Below are 26,228 nucleotides of genomic sequence, written 5' to 3'. Positions count from 1 at the left end.
TGGGGAGGGCACCACTAAGCATTTGTGCTTAGGGCACCCAAATGGCTAGCGCCGGCCCTGCTCATCATATATAGTACTATCTTGTATAAGACGTGACAACCTTGTGGTGCACAAGACTTGCAAGCCGAGCAACCATCAGACCCACCAGTGTGCTGTCAACAAAATGTAATCAGGTTTAGAAAATGAGATTATAGGCTTCACTTTACATATCTGATTTGATTATTTCAACAGAAGTGCTGGATGCAGTGACAGGAGATAATTCACTTAATGGCAGCCTCTCTTCAAAAAAGTAAGCCTTTAAATAAAGCATATATACAGAATTGTTATCAATCTCATGCCAGGACAATTATGTATTAAACTACCTATTAGATTTGTGCCAGTGTGCTACATTAGAACACCATAATGCTGATACATCAATAAAAACAGTACAAATCCGTGACACTGTTCAAGAAGTCAGCATCCTGTGTGGGAGCAAGAATTGCCTCACATCTAGCCAATATTCTATTTTGTCTTTCTTCTTAATATTTGCCTACTTGGGTATTTCCATTTTATGCTACGTTATACTTCAACTTGACAGCAATTCCTAAGGGTTGGAGCTAAGGAGCTAAAGGGACGCTCCTATTTTTTATCAGAAAGCAGTTAATACTTTGAAAAGGACATTTTTACACAAAAACGAGTCATTTGTTAAATATACTGCATTTTTGAGGAGTAAGCTATAAAAGAGCATTAACATAATCAAATTGTTGTGTTTTAGTGAAGGGCGTTGACCCAAGAGCAGAACAGAGGAGTCTTCTTAGGGAGAAGATTTATTTTACAGACAAACAAGAGGGTGCCGAGAACTGGTCTTAGTCAGGAGCGTAAAAAACTGGGAAGGGTACCTTGGCCGACACAGTTTGAAGCTTAGACCAACTGTCCAAGTGTCAGTATCTGACGAGTTGGACGTGAAAAACCCTTTGGTAGAACATGATCATGAGATAACCTCGACAGCTTCAGAAGACGTAATTAAATGGACCTTGTGAATGTTCCAGGATTATCGGCATGTTCCCTGCCTGCCTTGATCCAAATACAAAGTTATCTTACCTGAGTTCAAGGCATGAATATTCTAGCTGCCACTGCCCGCATTAAAGATTTAAGAATGTAATATTTCAGTTTTTTTCCCTACTGTCTCACACAACTATGTCATTCTCCCCGTAGGCAGAGCAAGCAGTTTCGTGCATGTAAACAAGAGTGTGGTTGAGAGTGGATTGAATTATGTGATTAGACACCATGTCTTCCATTGCTATTTGGCCTGCTATGTCATGACCTAAAAATGTCTCTGTGTAGTGTCCAAGTGGCCAACTGTATCCTCGGTGTCTTTGCTTTTCTCTTTGGGGGCATTGATTCCCATTTCTCAGAGGCGAATTCCATGTACATGGCAGCGATAAAGCTCCCCAATGAATTTAAAAGAGTATTTAGCTGGGTTGGAAGAAGAGGGCATTTGGCGTTTTCTCCACCGGCCTCCATCTCTTTGAGACAATGGGGAAAAGACATATTGTGCAGACCTGGGGAAGGTATGACAAAATGTGATTGCATGCTCACATGAGCCCACCATCACACACACACACACACAATCACATTCACACTCTGAGACCCTTGCTTGCCAGAGGGCCTCAGCAGGGAAGGGAACGATCACCAGACAGCATCCCACTGATGCCTGGTTAACCCTGATCCCTCTGTGCTTATCTGACTTGCTGTGTGTGTGCGTTTGTATGTGTGTCACATTTTTGCTCTGGAACACTGCCTCTGTCTCCTTACGAGAAGTAGTGTGCGTGGGTGGTTTTTTTGCTCCTGGACAGGAGATTTCTCTTATGATTTCTCTTCCTTCGCTGTGTGTGTGTGTGTGTGTGTGTGTGTGTCTTTGTACATGGGGGGGAACTGTTTGAGTGTGTATTTAAATGTTTCTTGCATCACTTTTTTTTACAGTAACACATGCTCTCATTACATTATTTATAATGTAGTTCATACTTTTATAAAGATGGCATTTTTGAGTCCATTTCCATACACGCTGAATATCTTTGGTTAATATATTTGGATCTTGGGGAAGGTATATGGCACTTCTGTAGTAAAATTAATGGAGTAATAAGATATACAAAGAATGAATTATCTGTTGCAACGTTAGTCAAAATCGGTTCCGAGCAAATCAAAACAAATACAATATTGGATTCATGAGGAATAAAACTAAAGTTAAAATTGCCACCTTTATGTTTTGGCAGAGATGCTCACGAGTCCCAAAGCTCGAGTCCGAGTCGAGTCTGAAGTCTTTCGAGGACGAGTCTGAAGTCGAGTCTGAAGTCACCGTGTGTTCGACTCGAGTCGCACTCGAGTCCGAGTCTCCAACTCGAGTCCCCATCTCTTATCAACGTCCCTTTTACCGTAAAAAAAACATACCAACAACTTTTTACTCCTCCTTTACTCTTTACTTAATGTTTTTTTTTTGTGGTTTTTCCCATAAAATGAAAATATTGTAGCGTGTCTGAAGTTCCAAAATGTATATGGTTCTGTTACTGTTAGTGTTGCGCGGACCAGGGTTGGGGTGCCGCCCCTTCCGGGGGTTTTGGGCGCGAATGTTGGGGGTCGGGTGTGCTGGAAGACCTGTGTTTGGTTGGTGTGAAGAGAATAAACCCAATTCATTATAAACCTGGCTCCTTATTGGCACGGAACGCTACAACTGGTGTCAGAAGTAAACTTAATCTAATCCTGATAACGTGGTCAACCGCTCGGGCTTTGGCGGACTACGGTTGGAGGACACTTTGTCGGGTGGAAATGGAGCGTTCCTTTGGCAGAGGTTTCCGTGTTAAGAAGGAGGAAGAGGACAGCGAGTACGGATATCCGCGTCATGTTCAGGTGATGGGAGGGCAACGTTTTGCCATGGACAGTCTAGGGGGAGAGATGGAGCGTGCGTTGCAGCCGCCAACGTCCGCTGCGGGTCCTGGGTTAGCGATGGCTAGCGCTGAAGCTAGCTGCGCGGCGCGGATGAAATTGCTGCCCGGGAACGTGCATGGAGAAAACGTAAACAAAGATGGCGGCGCCCATGGACCGCGAGTGCCGGTGGGCATAAAAACGCCGAAATATGCGGGGATGTCGGACTGGGAGGCTTTTCATGCTCAGTTCGAACTTTTAGCTCGTGCAAACAGCTGGTCAGATGAACAGAAAGCCCTCCAGCTCGCCCTTTGTTTGACGGATGATGCGCTGTCTTGCCTGCTGCTGTTGGACCCGAGTGAGAGGGATAATTACGGAGCCCTGACTAGTGCTCTGGGGCGCCGGTTTGGACAATGTTTTTGTTCGGAGCTGCTGCGCTCAGAGCTGCATGGTCGCCAGAGGCGAACTGGGGAACCCCTGCGCACGTTGGCGAACGACATCGAAGGACTGACGCGGCGAGCATACGCGCATATGCCCATACCGGTGCAAACGGAGCTTGCACGTGATCAGTTCATCAGGGCGCTCTCCCCATCTGATCTGCGAGTGCACACTCAGCTGGCTCGCCCGCAAACCCTGACTGACGCGCTGGAGAGGGAGATGGTCATGAGCGCTGCACAGCACGATGCTTCTCCAATAGTCAGGAAGGTTGGAGAGACAATGTCAGAGCGGCCGCTGTGGGTGGATGAGGTGACCGAGATGATCAGAGGGTTGGCTATGCCTCCTGCCAGACGTCAACAAACACAAGCCCCGGTACGGCCACAACAACAGCCGCGTCTCTGCTGGGGTTGTGGCCAAGCTGGACACCTGGTGAAGAATTGCCCTGCCTCAACTAAAGCTCTGGGAAACGGCAAGGGGACGCAGTAGACGGGACGCTGCGTGCCCCCACCCTAAAGTCCCGTTCATCACTGGTTGGTACCACCATCGCCTCTGAGTACAGCATGGGCCGGGGCCAGAATGTGGTTGTGGTGGGAAGGACTTCCATATCAGACTTCTGCCATATCCCCATTTGCATCGGGGGTGTTTCATGCACTTCCCTAGTGGACACAGGGTCAACGGTCACCGTGGTCCGGCCAGAGGTGGTGCCAGCGGGTACGCAGTTGGAGGACACCGCAGTTCAGCTCCGCACAGTAACTGGTGAGCTAGCACCGATGAAAGGGAGAGGGCAGCTGATATTGACTGTGGGGGGGCGGAAAATGAGACACACTGTGTGGGTAGCAGAAGTACAAGATGCCTGTATTTTAGGTTTGGACTTTTTGCGGGAGCAAGGCTGTCAGTTAGACCTGGGGAAAGCCACACTGAGTTTTAGTGGTGGGCAGGTGGTGCATATGAGACCGCTGGATCCCCAGTGCGCAGCTACACATGCAGCCGGGCCTCACAGGTGCTGTGGGGGGGAAGGGAAACAGACAAGGACAGCCAGGTCGTACTTGTCGGCTCCTCGGTTTGACCCTGAGCTAACCACCCGTAGCCTGGACTCTCCTGTCGGCTGCAGGCTGACCCCGTCTGCGGTGGAGGGCTGTGAGAGTCTGCATGAGAGCGAAGCGAAGAGGATGACAGCTCTGCGCGAGGTCTGGCAAAGAAGTGCAGGGGACTTGGATGCTGAGCAGCAGGAGCGACTATGGCAGCTGCTGTTGGAGTTCCGCGACTGTTTTTCATGTAACGAGGAGGAGCTGGGACAGACCTCTCTCGTTCAGCACACAATTGACACGGGTGATGCTGCGCCTATACGGCAGCGCCCACGTCGCCTTCCCCTGGGCCGGCAAGACGCAGCGGAGCAGGCTTTGGAGAAAATGCAGCGAGCCGGCATAATAGAACCCTCTGAGAGCCCCTGGGCATCACCAGTCGTGATGGTGCCGAAGAAAGGGGGTGAGTGGCGCTTCTGCGTGGATTATAGGAGGCTTAATGATGTCACCAAGAAGGACTCCTACCCCCTTCCACGCGTGGATGAATGTCTGGACCTAGTAGCTGGCTCTTCCTGGTTCTCGTCCTTGGACTTGAGGAGCGGCTATTGGCAGGTCCCCCTGGCTGAAGAGGCCCGGCCCAAGACCGCGCTCTGCACTGGAAAGGGGCTGTGGCAGTTTAAAGTGCTCTGTTTTGGACTGTGTAACGCGCCTGCCACATTCGAACGGTTAATGGAGAGGGTGTTAGCTGGGGTTCCACACACAGAGTGCCTGGTGTATTTAGATGACATTCTGGCCCATGGCAACTCATTTGATTCGGCTATGGCCGCACTGCGCAAAGTTATGGAAAGGATCAAGGGGGCTGGACTGAAGTTACACCCGGACAAATGCAGGCTGCTGTGCAGGGAGCTGACCTTTCTGGGGCATCGAATAGGCAGCGAGGGTATCGGCACAGTGGAAGAAAAGGTGCGTGCCATACATGAGTGGCCCACCCCGACAGACCAGAGGGGACTAAAAAGTTTTTTAGGTTTAGCTTCCTATTACAGAAAATTTGTGCGTGGATTTTCAGGCATTGCTGCCCCCCTGTACAGGCTACTGCAGAAGGACCAGCCCTTTGTGTGGGCAGAGGACTGTAAATTTGCATTCAACACCCTCCAGGAGGCTCTGTCAAGCGCACCCGTCCTGGCAGCCCCTGACCCCGAAGTGCCTTTTGTTCTGGACACAGATGCCAGCGGCGATGGAGTGGGGGCAGTCCTATCGCAGGCATGGCCGGAAGGGGAGAGGGTTGTGGCCTACTACAGCAAAGCCCTGAATAAAGCTGAGCGGCGGTATTGCGTCACACGTAGGGAGTTGCTTGCTGTCGTCTTTGCCGCACGGCATTTTAAGTACTACCTGTGTGGCCGCCCCTTCACTGTACGCACTGATCATGCCTCACTACAGTGGCTGATGACATTCCGAGAGCCGGAGGGACAGCTGGCTCGTTGGCTGGAGGAGCTGCAAGGCTACGAGTTCAGCGTGGTTCACCGCGCTGGAGAACGGCATGGTAATGCTGACGCACTGTCCCGTCGACCCTGCACTGAAGACGGCTGCCGGTATTGTGATCGCAGAGAGGCCAGAGAACAGCAGCTGGTTCTGGGGCCAAACAAGCGGGACAGAGAAGAGTGTGAAGAGACTGGCATGGCTTGTAGAGAGCTGCTGGTGGTGGACAGTGCTACCTGGGCCACTGAACAGCAACAAGACCCGGATATGCAGCCTGTGATGCTGTGGGTGGAGGCGCGGCAGCGGCCACCCTGGGAGGAGGTGGCAGCTCTCTCCCCATGGACAAAAGGGCTGTGGGCTAAATTGAATGCTTTGCAGCTGGTTGACGGGGTCCTTCAGCGAGCATGGTTTGAGCCAGCGTCGGGAGAGAAAAAGTGGCAGACGGTGGTGCCCAGAGGGATGCAGGGGGCTGTTCTCAAGGCCATGCATGGCTCTGCAGGCTCTGGTCACTTTGGGGTGACCAAAACACTCCGGCGGGTCCGTCAAGCCTTTTTTTTCAACGTCTCTCCTCAGCCGCCCCTTTTGTCGGTGCTGTGATGTCTGCACTGCTCGCAAAGGACCACCGGGCCAGTCCAGGGCTCAGCTGCAGCAGTTCCCAGTGGGGGAGCCCATGCAGCGGCTGGGGGTAGATGTGCTGGGGCCTCTCCCACTCACAGACAGAGGCAATCGCTACATACTCGCTACTGTGGATTATTTTACTAAGTGGCCTGAGGCCTATGCCATTAAGGACCAGGAGGCCGAGACCATTGTTGATGCCCTAGTGGAGGGGATAATCAGTAGGCTGGGGGTGCCAGAGTCAATCCATAGCGACCAGGGGAGAAATTTCAAATCAAAGATTTTTGCCACAATGTGTACACGTCTGGGCATCACAAAGACCCGTACAACACCACTCCACCCCCAGAGTGATGGATTAGTGGAAAGATTCAACCGCACTCTGGGCGAACAGCTAGCTATCCTGACTGCCGACCATCAGCGCGATTGGGATATGCACTTGCCCCTGGTCCTGATGGCGTGTCGCACTGCAGTCCATGACTCCACTTCATGTACACCGTCCCTCCTCATGTTGGGCAGAGAGTTGAGGACGCCAGCGGAGCTGGCCTTTGGACGACCCCCGGATGCACCGCGGGTCCCTGCGGGCCCAGACTACGCCAGGCGACTACAGGACCGCTTAGACTCGGCACATGCGTATGCCCGCAGGCAAATGCGTAGTGCGGGCGTGCGGCAGAAAAGAAATTATGATGTCCGTGCCAAGGGCCGACACTTCGCGGCTGGGGAGCTGGTGTGGACCTACACTCCTAAACGGAAGAAAGGCAGGTGCCCTAAGCTGGATAGCCACTGGGTGGGGCCGTGTCTGGTCCTGGAGCGGCTGGGAGAGGTCGTCTACCGGGTGCAGATGCCTGGCAGGGGGCGCCGGGTGGCATTACACCGGGACAGGCTGGCGCCTTACCGGGGCATTGCCTCCCCTCAGACAGCTGGGGAAGAGGAGGAAACGCCTTGGATGCCCGTCGTAGCATCACCTAACCGGGAAGTCGCCGCAGGTAGCCCGGGGGACACCGCAAGTGCACGCAGTTTGCCACCTGCGGCATTGGAGCCACCTGGCCGGGGACACACCGGGGAGCAACGAGAAATTACGACGCCCGTGGGCCGACCAAGGAGGAAGCGGCGGACGCCACTGTGGCTTAAAGACTTTGTCCTCGGGGACGAGGACCTAAGAAGGGGGGGGTAATGTAGCGTGTCTGAAGTTCCAAAATGTATATGGTTCTGTTACTGTTAGTGTTGCGCGGACCAGGGTTGGGGTGCCGCCCCTTCCGGGGGTTTTGGGCGCGAATGTTGGGGGTCGGGTGTGCTGGAAGACCTGTGTTTGGTTGGTGTGAAGAGAATAAACCCAATTCATTATAAACCTGGCTCCTTATTGGCACGGAACGCTACAACACAAAGCGTAGCCGCTAAACCGGAAGTACGTAGATTTTAACAGTAAGAATCGACGCAACCGTCTGTAATGACAGCGGTTACCAGGGTAACGAGGAGAAAAGTTCATGAACGGATATAAATAAATAATCCTGGTCTGACGGGATGTGTTAGCAGCAGTAGTTGACTACACTCGCTGCTCTTGGCTCTGATATTTTTTGTCCACGTATTGTTTCGCTTCAGTGAGCAGAACAGAGACAGTTAAAGGAGATCGCAGAATAAACGGTCCGCCGCTGGAACGCATACGTCCCGACGTCAGCGAACCGTCGGTCGGCCCGCCAGCGGCACCAGCGGCACCACCGCCTTCCCGTCAGCGCCACCCAGCAGCGGCATTCGACATCTTTCTCGTGTGTGGCCGCGCGTGTGCAGCCAGCAATATGTGTCAATGTACGCGTTACGTAGGCAGGTAACGGAGGGAGCGATATAGCGAGCTCATCAGATTTTTCCTAAAATTAAACATTGTTTACGAGTCCCAAAGCTCGAGTCCGAGTCGAGTCTGAAGTCTTTCGAGGACGAGTCTGAAGTCGAGTCGGAAGTCACCGTGTGTGCGACTCGAGTCGCACTCGAGTCCGAGTCTCCAACTCGAGTCCCCATCTCTGTGTTTTGGCAACCCAAACTTTTTATTTATTCTTTGTACTTAGACCGTATAACACCAGAGCTTAAAGAGGTGTAAAAAAGTACCTTTACACCTCTGATCAATTACAAATTTAAGTATTAAAATACACCAGAAAAAGAGAAAGAACGTTGACCACGACATGAGTATCCAGATCTGTGTATTATTAATATTATACAAAACATAATTTGTTTAAATTCTAGAATTATATAAGTTTACAAAAAAAGATTCAAAGAGAAATTTGGAATCTGCTGTTGGACACCTTCAGCTGTCAATCACTTTTTTTTTTTGACTGATGACAGAGAAGCTTTTGGGATGTATATTTTACTTAACATTTCAATATCCATTTCAAGAAGCTTCACACTGTTCACTTTTTAAAGTGAGACGGCACTCTCTGTGACTTTGTTAAGGGACCAACTCTCTGCGCCTGTGTCTGCACGGCCAATTGAAAGTGACACCCAGGGACATATAGACAAAAAGTGAACGCGACACAGGACACTTTCTTGCAGAAAGGCTCAGGCACTGTGCCATAAGTAATTTGACAATTAGACTGAGAAATGATTCCACATACACCTTCATCTTTTTATACCTTTCTATAGTCATAATACCGTATATGATCTATCTGTATCCTCTTCATGTATAATAAGGCCTGCAAATAGAAATTGTTCCTTTCAGCATTTACACCTAATTTGCTTCCTAAATCAAAGCCACATGAATTTTTTCTACAAAGTAAACAGTACAGATCCCTGAAGCTACCTTCGTAACTGTAAATAGAGGAATGTGAATTTTCCTCACGTTAGATTTGATTTCCTTTCACTCCTTCTACATCTCCCAGAAGAGGAACTTTGGTGATCTCACTTCCTAAATGTCACAGCAGCACTGCGCAGCCTCAAAGTCTGAGGCTAGAGAGCATCTTCGGCCAGCAGGCACAGGACAGACAGACAGACAGACAGACAGACAGACAGACAGACAGACAGACAGAAAGGCAGACAGACAGACAGACAGACAGACAGACAGACAGACAGACAGACAGACAGACAGACAGACAGACAGACAGAAAGGCAGACAGACAGAAAGGCAGACAGACAGACAGACAGACAGACAGACAGACAGACAGAAAGGCAGACAGACAGAAAGGCAGACAGACAGACAGACAGACAGACAGACAGACAGAAAGGCAGACAGACAAACAGACAGACAGACAGACAGACAGACAGACAGACAGACAGACAGACAGACAGACAGACAGAAAGGCAGACAGACAAACAGACAGACAGACCGACAGAAAGGCAGACAAACAGACAGACAGACAGGTCATTAGGCTGCCAGGTAGACAGGCAGGCAACCAGGGCAGGAAAAATGGCCTCTGGGGTCTAGAATATCATCCCCATGATCGTTCTTTAATATCTGTCCAGCACAAACCGACACACACACACGTGCACTGGCGGACATACGAACAAACACTGAGGTATAAGAACATGGTGGGTGTGCAGGGGCATCTTGTTCCTGTCCATCAGTCCAGTTAAAGTGCAGTCGGGCTCGTGTCACCCTGAGAAACAATGAGCTCTGTTTCCTCTGTGTGCCGGTGACAGGCCCAGACAGCTATAACACACACACACACACAGACACGCACACAGGTTGTGGTCGGCAAAAAGACGACGCGGTTGTGAGGAGGACAGAGGAAATGGTAATTTGGATGTGTGACAACACCTGTATTTGGGTGTTTGACAAAGAGAGAGAGTGGATGTTGCTGGTCCCCCTGCCCCCGACAGAAGTCCTTTTGGCCCGTCATTCACCGTCAGCTTGTATTAGAGGCTGGAGGGAAGCCCCGGGAGAGCAAAACAGCAGCAGAGGGAAGGAATGAAGACAAAGACGGAGAGAGAAGAGACAGGAGGAAGGTAAGGAGGAGGAACGAAACCGTGAGAGGGAGAGAGAGAGAGAGAGAGAGAGAGAGAGAGAGAGAGAGAGTGAGAGATCCTGCAACAACAAGAGTGAGAGAGAAAGGGAGGGAAAGGAAACAATTTGGAGGAGGAGCAAAAGGGAGAGAAAATGAGAAAATAAATAATACGATGATGAGTATAGGGACGAGGAAGAAGAAGATTAGAAACCGAGGACAATAGAAAGAACAAGTGACAAGAAGAAAATAGAAAAATAAGAAGAGGCAAAAGAGGAGGGTGAGACGTTTATTGAGAAAAAATGTGATCACTAACGACATTAGAACAAAAGCCCAAGTTGTTTTTGAACCACATTGTTCATCTTGTACATTTTACTTTTTATTCACTGACTTCTTTTGACTTTATTGAACTCATCCTTTCTATATTTCAATCAATGTTTGATACACGTCTACGCATCATCAAGATTCTGAATAGCTTTGTTGTTGTTGTGTGCCAAGACAGAAAGGGATTGCTTTCTCTCTTCAGGTTTCTATGATACACAACTCCAACTCCAAACCCTATCAACAAAAGTTTGGAGGATCAAAGTCACATTTTGGATTTGACGTTTTCTGGAGCTTGAACCGAGGGATTAAACGTCAGGACATGTCGCTCGTGGCTGCATCAAATTATTTTACTCTAATACCGATTCATGGACTACTCCTTCAAAGAAACCCCGTCATGTGTGTGTCTCCCTCTTGGTTTCGGCTCCCAGTGGTGCTCATTTGGCACACTTTCTGCATTGCTGCACCTCCCTGAGGTGTCTACGACTGCCACCACACCAAAGAGGCCTAATGTTTCCTGAGATTTGGGTATTTAAAAAAAAAAAAATGTCCGCTTGCATGCATTTGCAGCTTTAGTTAAATCCCTCTGCAACCTTTCATATTTTACATAAGCTCGAAGAGACACCTGTGACACATCTTCAGGAGTTTTCTAAAGAGGAACCCATCATGAGTGTGAACTGCATGCATATATTTACATGACTCCTCCTCTGTATTGACTGCTGCTCGTTGTTCACCTGTAAAATGCGGAGAATACAGGAGAAGGAGAGAGAGGGATCAAACAGAGAAAATATATATAAAACATTTTATATTTCTATCATAATATATAGGAATTGGCTTTTGAGATTGATGTGTAAGAAAGATAAGGGGAGGGGAGACCAAAGGAGAGAGGGAGAGAGAGAGAGAGAGAGAGAGAGAGAGAGAGGGAGGGGAGGGAGAGAGAAGTGGTGGGGCGGGCAGGAGGACGGCCTGCACCCAACGATTGGAAAATATCGAAGACGCGCACGCGCTAATCCAATGAGGGGGGGGGGGGGGGGTTGTAAAAAAGAAAGAAAAAAAGAGTACGACAAGGGTGGGAGCATCTAGTGCTTGCGCGCTGCGTCTTTTCCTCCCAAGCATTGTGTGTGAAACTCTCATATCTCACGTATCAATAATTCAAGCGTGCGCGCAAGAGAGCAGACGGAGCCCCCCCCCCCCCCCTCCTCGCGCGCGCTATGAGTTCTGTTGCCCCGTCACTCGTCCAGGGCCCGACTCCCGCTCACTGTGTCTCCAAGTGACCGAAAAGCGGCCGACAAGTGAGGGGAAGAACAGGTGAAAACTGACGATTCGACCGGAGGTACTGTGGCAATTAACTGTTTTTGTATTTTTTTTTTAAAAGAAGAGACGCAGAAAAATAAACCTTCTGTTTTTTTTCCGTCCGAGAGACTCCGCGAGGGAGAAACTGTTTGCAACGGGCTGATTAAACACTAACAAACGGAGTGGCTTCTCTATAAGACGAGACTCCTCGAGGTCCATCTGGGAAACACCCGGGAAACTCTTTCCTGCCTTACTTTTCTTTTCGAGGGGAATAGACCCGCGGTTTAAGTTGTGAAGACGACCGGAGAAACTCGCCCGTCGTGGTCCCGGTATGTTGGCGTTTTGCCTGCTGAGTGTCGCGTGGCTCGCGGCGAGCCACACGGCACGCGCCCAGAACGAGACGGAACCAATCGTCCTGGAGGGGAAGTGTCTAGTGGTGTGCGACTCCAACCCGGCCGCGGACCCCACGGGCACGGCGCTCGGGATCTCGGTGCGCTCCGGCAGCGCCAAGGTGGCGTTCTCCGCAGTCCGGAACACCAACCACGAACCCTCCGAGATGAGCAACCGAACCATGGTCATCTACTTCGATCGGGTAGGAGAAGGCTCTACATAAATACGCTACAAGTCAAAGGTTTGGACACATTTAATACCGTGAGAAAGTGTGTCCAAACTTTTAACTGATACTGTGTATGTGCCATTCATTATATTCCGTGCACTGAATATATGACAATGTGAAGAACAAAATGTAGTTGGCAAAATAAGTTTATTAGTCAGTTTTACGTTAGAGGGACAGCCCACGCGATGAAGCAATGAAAAGGCGTAGGTGATCGAACAGATTGAGTTTCAGATGGGCGCGCGTGTGTTTCGCGCGTGGCGCGCGTCTGGTCTGCTGGGCCATTTGTCAAATCGCTCGTCGAACACTTCTAATATCATTTGGACGTAGGAGCAGCGTGTCAAATAGTTTGCAGAAATCATCAAAAACACAACCAGCGTTATTCAGTGCCCGTAACCAGGCAACGACCTCCTGGAGACGTTTTCATCGGGCCTCTTTACGGATCCTTTAAAAAGAAAAAAGAAAGCTATGGAATGACGGTGTAACTTAGTGTAAAACATTCAAATATTCGTAAGTGACAAGAGTGCTGGGCGGATGCGGTGGTTCGATGTATGCGCACAGCTGCACCTCGTGCTCATCAATAGTCTCGTGCAGCGCAGCGGGAGCTGACTCAAAGTGGAGTGAAACTGAGTCCGTCTCCCTAACAATTCTTTTCCTAGGTAATCCGTCCCCAAAGTGCTTGGGAAAGTGTAGCCTCACAGGCAAGTCCTTTTGAATATTTCAATTCTTCTGAGCTGAAATGACGGACTAGGGGAACTGACATCCCGCCAAATAATTTAGTAACGGCAGGTCGCGAGGGCTGGGTCCAATCCGCGCGTTAAAGGTTAATTCTCTCTCAAACTGCCCTTCAATTACACGCCACGGTCCGCCCCGGTCCATTAAACCAGCCATTTGGTTGCAGAAATGCATAATTGAAAAGTCAATTCAAAAGATGGATTGAGTTCCCTTTCCTCTCCTTTAAAGTTTGGAAGTTCTGACAGGGGGACCCAACACCTATAAAGCGGAGTTATTCCACTACATCAGCGAATCTCCACATGTGGCTTCATAGCCGCCCAACATAAAAATAAGCGACACATCCATTTCAATAGGTTCCCCTAAATATTTTTCACTAAAGAAAATATACAATGTTAACTTGTAAATTAGAAAGTTCTATACAAAATATATCAAGTGAAATGTTCTGGAACTCTTTTTGCTATTTAACGCGCGGGCCATTCTGCTGAGTGCAACGATATCAAAGGTATGTTGTCTTTCTTTCTGTCCTTCTTTCAGGTTCTAGTGAACGTTGGCAAGAACTTTGACGAGGAGAGAAGTAATTTCATCGCGCCGCGCAAAGGGATTTACAGTTTCAACTTCCACGTAGTGAAAGTCTACAACCGCCAAACCATACAGGTAGCAGGCAATTTGTGCGTTTCTCTTTTTATGTGTATGCGTCTTTGTGTTGTGTGTTTGTGTGCGCGGGCTTAATTTCTGCCCCCCTTGCCCTCCCCATGCTGTTTTATTATTTACATTTTTTTTAGTTGAATATCAGGGGCTCAGGAAGTCATTTTGTCGATGCTTCAAGATGTCTTTCCCTGCGAGACAACAGCAGAGGCGGGCTGGAACAGTCGGAAGCTCTACCTGCCCGCCGGACGACCATAATTAATCAATACACGCAGAGGGAGCGGAGGGGAGTAGCTGCTTTCAGCACCGTGGACAGCGACGGCTTCTCCTCTCATTCTCCTCCCCTTAAAACCAGAGGCAGATTTTTTATTATTTAGAAGATTAAAACATTAAGCACGTTTTGAACGGGGCAAACACAGACAGTCCTTAATTATCTCTCTCTCTCTCTTACACACAACGCACTCACAGGGGTTGTGTGTACTGATGATAATGTTTTACACATTAAATGTTTCTCTCTCTTTGCACACACACACACACACACACACACACACACACACACACTCACACACACATTGGCTGCAGTATGTCACATCACCAGCCTCCTTTCATCCCAGTAACAGCTCACATTCACTCTCCCTTAGATGTAGTCTCCGCACTCTTTTGATGTCTTAAGCAATGAAGCACTTGAGAAGTCTTAAGCCCATTTCCCCGATTTAACATGCACGTGATGATGCTTTACAAGTCAAACAACATTGATCACAATGCATCTCTTGCTAATTCATCAGTTGTATAATTAGGCTGTTGGCTCCCCTAGGGCTTTGGCATTATGTTTTGCTACTTATATTTTATCATGGCACTCTGAAATTAATTAGTACGGTGGCAGCAGTAACAACAATAACATTATTAAGGAGGGCGGGGGACATGAGAGGGGCGGTGGAAAGCCCTGTGAAGCTCGGCAGCATACTGTCATCTTTGTGTGACTGAACACAAATAGACCGCTAACACTTGACTCATGGCTCCGTGGCGATTATGTCTGTCATGCGGAACACAGTGATGATATTTACAGATGCAGCCATTTGGATTGCAGGCCGATACTGATTCCAAAAGTTGGATAGGATGTAACGATGGGGCCAATCTGTCCAGCACAAATCTTATGTTTATTTACTATGTAAATGATAAACTGCTGACTCTAACGTCTGACTTTCAAACTGCTAATGTTGACATCTTTTTCCAAGTTACTGGTCCACGTTGTATTTTTTGACCGATGATTAACAAGTCAGTAAATACCCATTGATGTATTTATTAGTTATATTATGTGTTCCAAGGTTAAAACACTGTTACCGGATTATACACGTATCAATATTGGTGCATCCCAAATGATGAGGTCTGTCACCGTACCCGTTATGAGATGTCGTTAGCAGTGAAACAGTGAAAGCAGGATTAAAAAGGAAAACAGAAAAGCCGTCTTCATAATTTTTTTTCAAAGTTTTACAACCAGCCTTTTTAGGCCACACTACAAGAGTAAGTGTAAATAGTCAAAAACCCTAAAAATGCTTAGAAACCAACATTTCAAAACGGTCTGAGAAACTTATATCTGGCCTTCAGCAATAGCCCAGTTGTCAGTCACGTTTCTGACATAGAAAAGGTGTAGGTTGTCTCTCTCCTCCAAGCATCCAGCCTGTGTGCAGCTCACCTTCGACCTCCTCCACTCATTCTCCAATCCATCCAGCGCATCTGTTGTGTTGAAAACTCCCACTGTTTGATTGCCTTCGAGGCGGCTACTGCGGTGCGTGCGAGGCATGAGAGACAGCAGGGAAAAGAGAGCGGTAGTGATGAACGGGATGGAATAGAGAGGAACCGATGAGAGTAAACAACGGAAAAATGAAATAAGTGACGATGGCCGGAGAGGAAGGCAGTTGGATGGAGGTAAAATAATGAAAGAAATTGAATAGAAATGGAGAATTGTGAAAAAGGTGCATGGCAGATTTCGAACTGACAAGGTAGGATTGGAAGCAGGGGCCTGGAGACATAACGAGAAGGAAGGGAAAAGAGAGAGAGAGAGAGGGAGAGAGAGAGAGACCATGAGTAACTATTGATCAGTGGGTGCTGGTTGGATGTACAAAGGGAGGGAGAAACAGTTTGTTCCATCTCTGCCAACACCTTTCTTGTGTGGAGATCCGTCCATCCATCTACCTGTGAGGGGTGAAAGAGGAGATGTGGGTGTCAAAAAAACAGACTACAAACTTGTCTCTGTTTGCTTTTTACCTAGCAATTAAATACAAATATTGCAAATGAAATGCAGCCCATCCTCTGATCTTGACAGCGCTCCACCACACTACCCATAATGCCACCCGTCAGCGACGTCCAACCCTCTGCTAATGAACAACTAATGCGTAGACCACCAAAGGGCTTCATTCCTGAGCAGCTATTTAAATTTCCTAAATTTACCACTGCTCTAAATGTAAAATCGAATTGAAACAAATGCATTTGTGTATCCCTCAGAGAACATCTTTTACCTGCTGCTTGGTGAGTAGAGCTCAGAGATCAGAAAGACAAACAGATGAGGCGCTGGTGGGGTATTAATACTCAGCAATGAGTGTTCTCTCAATAGTTGAAAGTTTATCTTTCACTGTTTTCTGAAGACAACTTGAAGCGCTGTTTATTGGAATTCAAATGAGGTGTAAGATTGGGATTAATGTGCAAGTACCGTGCTGCAGCTCGAGTAATCAAAACAAATGGCAACAGTTTCATGCGTGTCAGCCAGTCACTGCTTAACTGATCTTGGTACGGTTTTAAAAATGGCCGTCCTCACAGCAACACATTCCCATGTCAGAAAAACATTTTCTATTGGCCAAGAAATGGAAAAGCAATGTTTAGAGAGGAAAACCTGGGGGCATTGCTTCAATGCACTGATAGTAAGACAGTTCGCCCGTTGAGTCACAACAACTTATCTTACATTTTGACCCAGAGCAGGTGCATTTGTCCACCACAAAGTGTCATCCTTTCAGCTAGCACGGGCCCATGTTTGTGCTTTGTTTTCTAACACTCACATTGTTATCCTCGGACTCGAGTCGCTACGGTTGATGTTGCTGTAATGTGGTATTTCACTCCAGAGATCCAGCAAACAGGCTCAGCTTTTAAATGCCATGCGGTTCATTCTGAGCAGAAAATGTCCCCACTGTTCATTTTAGTGCACACTAAGGGAAGGTGAGTGTTTACTCTTCTAAGGTTTAGATTTCCTACAATTACACAATGTGTGTCTGTGTAATTTATTTGTTACCATGCATTGAACTACATAATAAAGTCATTAGAAAAGGATAAATACATTATTACTGTGGCTGTCTGCAGTCTACAGTCTGCAGCATTCAGAGGGAATCATTTTATGGACTAAAATACTCAATCTAATCCAGATAGTAGTTTTTGTTGTCTGAGTAATTATACGTCTTATATATTCTATTACGAATGGCGTGTGACTATGGTTCACATGAAGCCCCTCTCTGATTAAAGTGTTTTAGTCCTGTCGTATGAGCACCACTTTTCAAGATTGATACACGTATAGATGGAACCACTGAGATGAAACTTTCACATCCGTTCAAGACATCCTTAAATATCATCAAACAGTTTTTTTTATTGAGTCTAAATCCCCATGCAGCTTTCCAGTGGTGCCAACAGACTGCTAAACGCTGGCTAAACACAGACATGGGCAGCCTTATTGGAGAGATGCTGGGGAAGGGAAGGCAAGTCAAAGTCTCATAAATAAGCACCTATATGGCTACCTATGAACAAGGTGAGACGGGGGCGGCGGAGTTGGCGGCGTGTAGCTAGCCACAGCAACAGTATATATTTTGGGAGATGTGAGGCCTCACGCAGGGTGTCAGAAGCACGCTTGTGAGCTTGACTCGAGGGCGGGAGAGAGAACGTGGCTTACTGAGGAGAGCTTTTCGTCGTAAGGGAAGGGAACTTTTAGAAAAGTATTCTAAAAGGTAATACTTAAAAACACATCTTCATCTTCACAAGCTTTTGTCTAATGAGACGTTTTAATGGATTTGTTAGGGTTTAAATACGGTGATCACTAAAGTGATTTGTCGATTGAAACGGCCCATTGTCCAGGCATTCATTATCTTGCCCCGTTGAATTGAGATCAGGCAATCTGCCTGATTGGTTGTAGATGCGATCAGTTTGAGTCAGTCACACAATGAAAGGGGCTCAAATGAAAGGCAGGAGCGGGCGGACCCTGCTTTCAAGCAGCCTGTTGCCTGCCAGGGTGACTTCTGCAATAGATGAAGCTTCTGATCTTCTGTTTTTAAAATGTATGTAATTGTCTGCACAGACACACACTTGTAAGTAATATTATTTGATTTTTCATTGCCTTTGAATTGAACAAGATTATTACAAAGATACAAGACATAGTCCTAAAAAGCTTTTTGGCTCTTAGCAATGTTTATCGTAATCACTTCTCAGGAGACCTATTATTATATAATACATATAAAAATACTTTTAAAGTTACATCTTCACAATTCTGAAAAGGCTCAGCTGAGTATTTTATTGGAATAAAAGTCAAAGGAAACCATTTTTTTGGACTGCAAAAGCCTTGTGCTGACAACCTGTTTTCAGAAAGCAAAACAACGGATTTAAGAAAATATGTTCCAGGGTGTGTTTCCAGCTTCTTCTACTCTGGCTCCTGGCGGAATAGAGCCAAGTGTAGCACACATGCCAATCTCTGACCAACCCTGTAGCCAGCTTTTTTCCTGAAAATGCGCATAATCATCATTTCTTAATTTTTTTTTTGTTCCAAAGTAAAACTGTTTTTAAACACAGATTGCAGGCCTTGGCTGCTGCCACATTGAAAGTTGGCAGTAATTGTGTGTAACATCATTTCAACCAGCATCATGATATCCCCTCAACCTTCATTAAAAGAAGCACCACCGACAAACAATGCAGAATGGTGCTCCACTGATGCTGATGAAACCACCCTGTTGTAACCTGCTCTAACACTGCATGTGTCCACAGCATAAATATATTTGAACGTTTTTACGCTTTTACTGTTAAACAAGAATACAGAGAGGGGATGAGTCAAGCTGCTCTGTAGAAGATCATAATAAACATAGTTTGTACTTTCCTATGTTCCACGTTTACTTAGGTTATATCCTGATTTACTTTAGAAAATATTTGCTGCAAACTTTGTAAAATCTCCCCTATAGGAACCGTGGACACTTTAAAGACAGAGGATGTCAAGGGCTCCCAGACAGACGCGCCATTAAGTATGAATCCGCCGCTGCGTCCATCTGTGTCAAGTATGTGATAGGAGAGCAATTGATGATGCAATAACAGGATGTAATCATGTCGTTGGCATTAAGTGCCAAACTGAGACGTTTTCTTTCCATTTGCATTTGGAGCGCCAGACTTTTCTTTCAATCTTCTCCCTATGACCTCCACTGGCCACTTCCCCTTTCCTATGTCTCTTTTTCACTTTTCGTCTTCTTTTTGCCTCCCCATTCTCTCCCTCTGTTACTCAGCCAGTTAATTGGTGCTTATGCATTAATGAATGCACATCGATCGAGGGCGGACACGATGTGCAGCCCTATTATCATGCTTTCATATTTATGGTGGGCAATTGTGAGGGTCTAGTTGACTATGTGTGTGTGTGTCTGTGTGATAAAGACAGACAGTCTTTGTGTGTGTGTGGTGACTACAGTCTCATCCTTCCATAGCCCCTGTCACAGCTTTATTAGAGCTATACATCACTAGCACACACTGACCCAGTGTGGCTCTGTGTGTGTGTGTGTGTGTGTGTGTGTGACAGAAAGACAGATCTGATCCCCACGGTTTCCCTGTAAAAGCTGCACCAAATGAACATGCTGATAATATCATTCTGTGTATTCTTCATTTAAAAATTGTATAGAAGCGGACAGATTGACAGTAACCACAGACACAAGAATGTGAAATCTACACAGTTGATACAAAGTTATACACATCCATCAGTTTGAAGCAATGTGACAAAAGACCTTTATTATAACTGATAAATGGCACTAATTCCAGGTGGGACCATTGCTTATGTAAGCATGTTTACATGATGGACTGTAATCAGGAACATTTATTTCCAAAATATGTTAGATGTACAAGGAATTTGACATGGCGGTTGGTGCACAACATCAGAAGTAAGACAAATAACATAAGAAAACTGGCATGTTCAATTTACAGATTTTCAATTTAACTAAAATCAAATAGAAGGCTATGGGCGATTTAAAAAAATAGAGTGCACTGGCGAACAGATAACCACACTCTACACAACTGTGTTGTGAGTGTACTGTATGTGAAAGTGACAAATGTATGTGCATGTGGAAGGGAGTGAAAAAGGAATGATAGGATGATGGTGGATGGTCCACTGGTAGGAGGGTGGATTTAGTCAGCATGGTTTGTGAGGGTGTGCGTGTGTGCGTGTGTGTGTGTAGCCGAGGGGTAAAAGAACCATGTGGTGATGCTGCTGTTTCTCTGTTTTTGTTTAAGAGCATTGGGCAGGAGCCACCTCCTAGATAGATGGATGGATAGAATGCTGTGTTACCTTTCTATCAATTTATCTCTTTCCTCTGCTCAAATCCTTCTATTCAATATTATATCTTGAAGCACTTCACTTCTCCATAACAATGTCCTCTTTATTGTGTGTCGATATTTTAGAAATGTTGTGCTCATCTTGACATTTTGCATGGGGGAGGAAGCGCTTGTTATTTTTAGACTGGCCTGCTTTAAGTCTGCTTGATTTGTGCCAAGAAAAAGGTGCATGTTGCAGTAAATGAGACGTATGTGTTTTTGTTGCTGCCCGAGTTATTTCTATTTTGCATCTTTCATCAAGAATTACTAAAAGATTTTGAAAGAACCCTGGGTACCAATCATACTTACTACCTTTTGTTTTTACACAACTCTGCACTTGTTTCCTTCACTCACAACCAAAGTGTTATTGAGCGACGTGACTTATTATAGATGACGACATGCAACTCTCATGTTTCAAATGTGTTGAAGTGATCATCTCCTTCATCCCCTTCAACTCTGTGATATTGGTTAGCAGTCAAGAAGGATCGTAATCAAGCTTTTTCCTTTTTTAAAGGTAGCTGGTGTAACTTGCGGTTTTTAGTGGTGTCATTATCAGCCGAATTGTCCAGGGAAAAGACCAGTCATCTGCATAGATGTCCATATTAGTGCACTACAGTGGCTTGCGGTCACTGGAGGCAGGGGAGGCACTGCCTGTTAAAAGCTTGGTGCAGGTGGAGGCAGGACTCAGGGTTCCAGACAGTCCCAAACTCAACAAAATCCAAAAACTGTCGTGAGAATGATCCACAAAAGACAAAAGAGACAAAAGACTAAACATGAAACAAGCACAGGCAAACACTCACCATGGGACAATGACGGGACAAAGGACACAAGGGCGGGCTTAAATACACAAGGGAGGTGCAGATGATTGGACACAGGTGGGAACATAACGCCGCAGTGAATAAGCGGTAAGGGAGGCAGCTGGACTGTGCGCCTCCTTTCTTGCTTTTCACTGCTGGAGGCTGAGCCAGTACCTCCGTCTCCCTGAAGGGGGCGTGTGTGAGCACACAGGCTCGTTCCGCCGTTGTTTTTCTTCACGTATTACGGACAGATAGTTCCCATGTGCTTGCTAAATCAGTCAAGTAGCGAACGCATCAGCCCTTTAAGACGGAAAACATACCGTCTGTATTGGACCGACCAAAGACGACTTTCACCCCGTGTAGTAATGTCTAATGAGACAAAGAGACTGTTGAAACTAAAAGAGGTTAAAGAGGACTTTTACACCGAAGGCATAGAGATGTTTGTCCAGAAGGCGAATGGACTTAACATAATTTACAAGTAAAGGTAAAAGCATGCAGACACTGCTGTACACAAAGAAATTAAAGACCAGCCATATTTTTATTAATACTTAAAAAATGTAAAAGAAGATTTAAGCAATAACGTACGGCTCTATTTTATCGTCACTAATGTACCGTTCAAGTGTGTTGTTGGCAAACCTTATTGTTTTTATAATGCGGTTGTCCGTGACATTATAAGGGATCGCCACTGAGCTAAAAACTATGACAACAAACGGTCGCCTTATTTTGATTACTTCACTGATATGCCACGCTCAGGTCAATGCAAACAGGTAACATTACATTATGGCTCAATTCAGTACACCCCGTGTACTCACTCTCAACGAAGCAACACGCTTAATTTCATCTACCCGTAATATAGAAGAATATACAATAGGGTATATGAAACATAACTAGTAGTCAGTGTGCAAGCAGCCAGTTGAATGGTGAATTTATGCTACTTTGTTGAATTCATATACTTGTGAATCTGACTTTAAAAGAGTCAGTGTACTATGAGTGCACAGTGTGCAGCACCGCACACTGTGCCATTGGTGACCCTCCCTTGTTCGTGAGGAGTGTTTCATGTCAGGGTTTTAGAGGCTGTGACTAGTTGCTGGCTCCGGATCGCAGAGGGAGGAAAAGTATGGGTCAGAGGAGGGAGTAAGAAACTGTCAAAGTGAAAAGTGTTAGTGGAGTAAAGATGCACGAGGAGGAGAGTTATTTTCCCCACAGAACGAGATGTGTCCAGGTCACACAGACTCTCCTCTCCCAGCCTGAGTGATGCATGCTTGGCCTGTTGGTCCCAAATGATTGCTGCACATGAACGGCATACTGTACTCGAATAGTAAAGCAATAAGGGGCAATAATGTAACAGTTCGGGGGTGTTGTTAGGCCCGACGCAGAGACCCTCGTTACACTATTGAAGATAAAGTACTGCCTCAAGTACCTTATGGCTTTTATAATACGCTAACCAGCAAAATTATAAAAAGTAAGTAAATACAGGTGAAACTCTAAAAAAACTAATATATTATATAGACTCATTACATGCAAAGTGAGATATTTCAAGCCTTTATTTGATATAATTTTGATGATTATGGCTATATAATATATATATATATATATATATATATATATATATATATATTTACCTTTTAAGTTGAATTACTGAAAGTAATGAGCTTTTGCACAATATTCAAATTTTTCGAGTTTCATCTGTAGATGCCTTTCAGCACAAAATAGTTGTAGACACCAAATGTTGTGTGTCTCATTTCAGTAGTCTTGAGAGAAAAATTGTCCCTGTACGTCCATGTAAACAGCATTGGGTCCCGCACCATCTCAGTCATTCACATCGCTCATGACGTCCACCTTAATTGTCCGGTTGCGAAAGTTCGCATTGCCTCAAAACGATGATTTGGTCACGCAAAAATCTAACCTGTTACTTTCAGTGAGCAGTGATATGGAACGCTTGTGTCAATGTGAACAGCAACTGTACATTATCACTGAATAATGCACCCCCTGTGACTCACTCTCAACCAATCGGAACGCTGTATTTTATCTCCCTGTATATGTAACAGTATAGGCACAGTCTCTTTTAGAACATCCGTTGCTTCCTCAACTAGCTACATTGATTTTGCCACAAAATGGGCTCTGTTTGTTGTCATGGTAATTAAAAGACGTGGCTTAAGTACAGTCTGAGTGTTTTTCATCAGAATCACAGACTGCTTTTTAGAACTCACACACACACACAGACATTCAAGCTGGGTTTGCTATTAAGAGGAGGGCCAAGAGAGCTCTTGACTCTGTCAGGCTCTCCATATCCTGCACACACACACACACACACACACACACACACTATTCCTCTCCTCAAACCATCCGGTAGAATGAGTTGGATAAGTGCATAATTATGGGATGTTTATGACTGTGTTCTATCTCTTAGCAACCGTTTAAGAATGACTTTATATGAGTAGCAACAGAAAGTATGTCTAGGTGTCTAGAGTTCAGATGTGAATGTACATCTGAACTGAATGTGGAATGACAGAACTGTCTGTGGAAATAAGACATTAGTGATGGTGATAAGGATGATGCTGATTTAATAAATGGTCATAGAGTAGAGTAGACTGTATAACAAGGTATGATTTGGTCACTTTAAATGTTGGCGATCGGCTCCGCCCTCGCATGTCACAAGATGCATACATGAATTGATTTTTGTGAAATTGGTGCATTTAAATAAGTGGACCTGATATAGCTCATGTGTACTCATGCCGCAGCAGGTTGGAAAAACAACTTGACGTGTTCCGCCGGTTAGCACCAGTAGCAGTCACTGCTTTTTTTCAACCTCCCCAAATCTGTATACTTGCACACGTGCTGAATTTAACCTCTGACCTTGACTGCCAAGGGGGGCAAAGTAGAGAAGGCATGCAAGAGGTTACCTCTTTTCTCTGTATTTTAAGGGTAAAAATTAATAATTATTATTAACAATAATAATAACCTGGGACGCTACAGTGTTTCTCCTCCCACACACACACACACACACACACTGATAGCGGCAACCTGCCATGAGAGGACACAGCCAATCCACTGCGTTCGTGGCAACATTTTCCATCCTCTTATTGAACAATCAGGCCGATGGGATTTGGGAAAGAGGAACATTTAAGGCCACCTATTTGTATACTTTATCTGATGTATTGGTCAGATTAGTAAATTGTTTTTGTATTTTTTGGGACCCTTTTACCGCCAGGAGCTGCTTAGCTTACATAGCGGGATGACATAACTCGCCTCTTTCCCTGCCCTTGATGCTGCGTTGGTTTCCTCTCTTTGGCTTTCTTTTTATTCCATCAAACTACGACAGGGAATTTCTCACAGGTTTTATAAAGTGGGATCAAGCATAACCAGACACTTCCAAAACTGCTTCAGTTTGTTGTGGCACTGCGTCGGTAAAAGAGTTCCTCAGTGAAGCATGTGGAGGAAACAAGCATCTCTGCTGTTGCTCAGAAAAGCGCAGCGATGAAAGCTGCTGTCGGCTGGCTTTGGGGGGAGAATGGGGGGGGGGGGGGGGGGCTGACACACACTTCTCTTTGTAAGGAGGAGCTGTTATTCCCTGAGTCAGTGGCAGTGTGTGCATGTCTCTCTAAGTCATTGATAAATATTCTCAGGTTTACAAAAAGAAAACGAAAGGAAGCGCACGCACACACAATGTGTCTGATGATGAGCCGATGGCGCCAGAACGCGACTCCAGACATTCTTCTGCTGTAGGAAAAGATGTCTTTTCACTGCGTGAACTGCCTGTCCTCTTCCTGTCCGTCCAGGTGAGCCTGATGCACAACGGCTGGCCGGTGATTTCGGCGTTCGCCGGCGACCAGGATGTGACGCGCGAGGCGGCCAGCAACGGGGTTCTGATCCAGATGGAGAAAGGAGACCGGGCCTACCTCAAACTGGAGAGAGGGAACCTCATGGGGGGATGGAAATACTCCACCTTCTCCGGCTTTCTGGTGTTCCCCATGTAGAGAGTGCGCGGTGGGGTCGAGGAAGAGGAGAAGCAAGTGTTGTGGTGCGGGCGGTGCGGTGGGGGGGGGGGGGGGGGGGGGGGTTCAAGGTGGATGGGGAGAGAAAAGGATGTGAATGAGACGTTGGAAAAGAAGAAGGTGAAGGTGACAACAGACTCTGAGATGTAGGAGAGATGGAAGAGCCCGATGAGTAAAATGAGAGAAGAATTATGAAGCGAGTGTATATGGCAAGCTCCTTCATTTCCCTTCTTCCTTTCATCCATCCTGTCATTCGTCCTTTGTCGTCCCCCCCCCCCTGTGTTTCCCTGTGGCTCGACTGCAGCTTTGGACAGCCAAAACTTTTTTTATTCTCTGCTGTAAGGCGCCATCACGCATTGATGCATCTCCGTCAGCTTAAGCTTTGATGAATGTTTCCAGAAGAGCTGCTCTCCAAATTTCCCATCTACCGGGGCCATATTTGTAGTGTTTTACTCGTCATGCCTGGCATTCATTCTACGGATTTTAAATCAGCCTTCAGCCCAAAGCTAGACTTGTTTTCAATAGGGAAAACAATACATTGTGATCATACAACCAGGTGCTTCACGTACGTTCCCCGTACAGCTCTGTTTTGGCAGTTGTTATAATAATAATAATTGGCTTTCAAAAAACGTTTTTGGCTTAAACTGCAACGACAGAAAAAATGGGACAATTTTCATTTCTAGTGTGCTGAAAAGTCAGACGTATACAGTAAAGGTTACAAAAGCAGGAATTTCATGCAAACTGTTAAATGTAGATCAAATACTTCTAATTAAAACCCGAGCCATGTACTCAAGTCGTAACCGCGACTCTCTCCTGTGACGTTATCGGATAACCCTCAGATTGGTATTGATAGAAGCCACTCAGTATTGCTG

The 26,228-nt window shown here is 46.3% G+C and overlaps 2 protein-coding genes across 2 annotated transcripts in view; both read left to right on the top strand.

The window, feature by feature from the left end:
• LOC119195886 (histone H2AX) overlaps positions 1-26,228 on the top strand; it is a 545,468-nt gene that overhangs the window by 211,587 nt on the left and 307,653 nt on the right. The window lies entirely within an intron of this gene.
• cbln1 (cerebellin 1 precursor) lies at positions 11,759-25,391 on the top strand. Its single transcript, XM_037451188.2, has 3 exons — positions 11,759-12,575; positions 13,866-13,985; positions 25,141-25,391. Exons 1-3 carry the CDS (start codon positions 12,315-12,317, stop codon positions 25,336-25,338), a joined length of 579 nt encoding a protein of 192 aa, XP_037307085.1. The 5' UTR covers positions 11,759-12,314; the 3' UTR covers positions 25,339-25,391.

The sequence above is a fragment of the Pungitius pungitius genome, chromosome 6 (assembly GCF_949316345.1).
Source record: "Pungitius pungitius chromosome 6, fPunPun2.1, whole genome shotgun sequence".
Classification (NCBI taxonomy): domain Eukaryota; kingdom Metazoa; phylum Chordata; class Actinopteri; order Perciformes; family Gasterosteidae; genus Pungitius; species Pungitius pungitius.
Note: the sequence above shows the minus strand (reverse complement) of the source record. Positions and strands in the feature narration are given on the sequence as shown.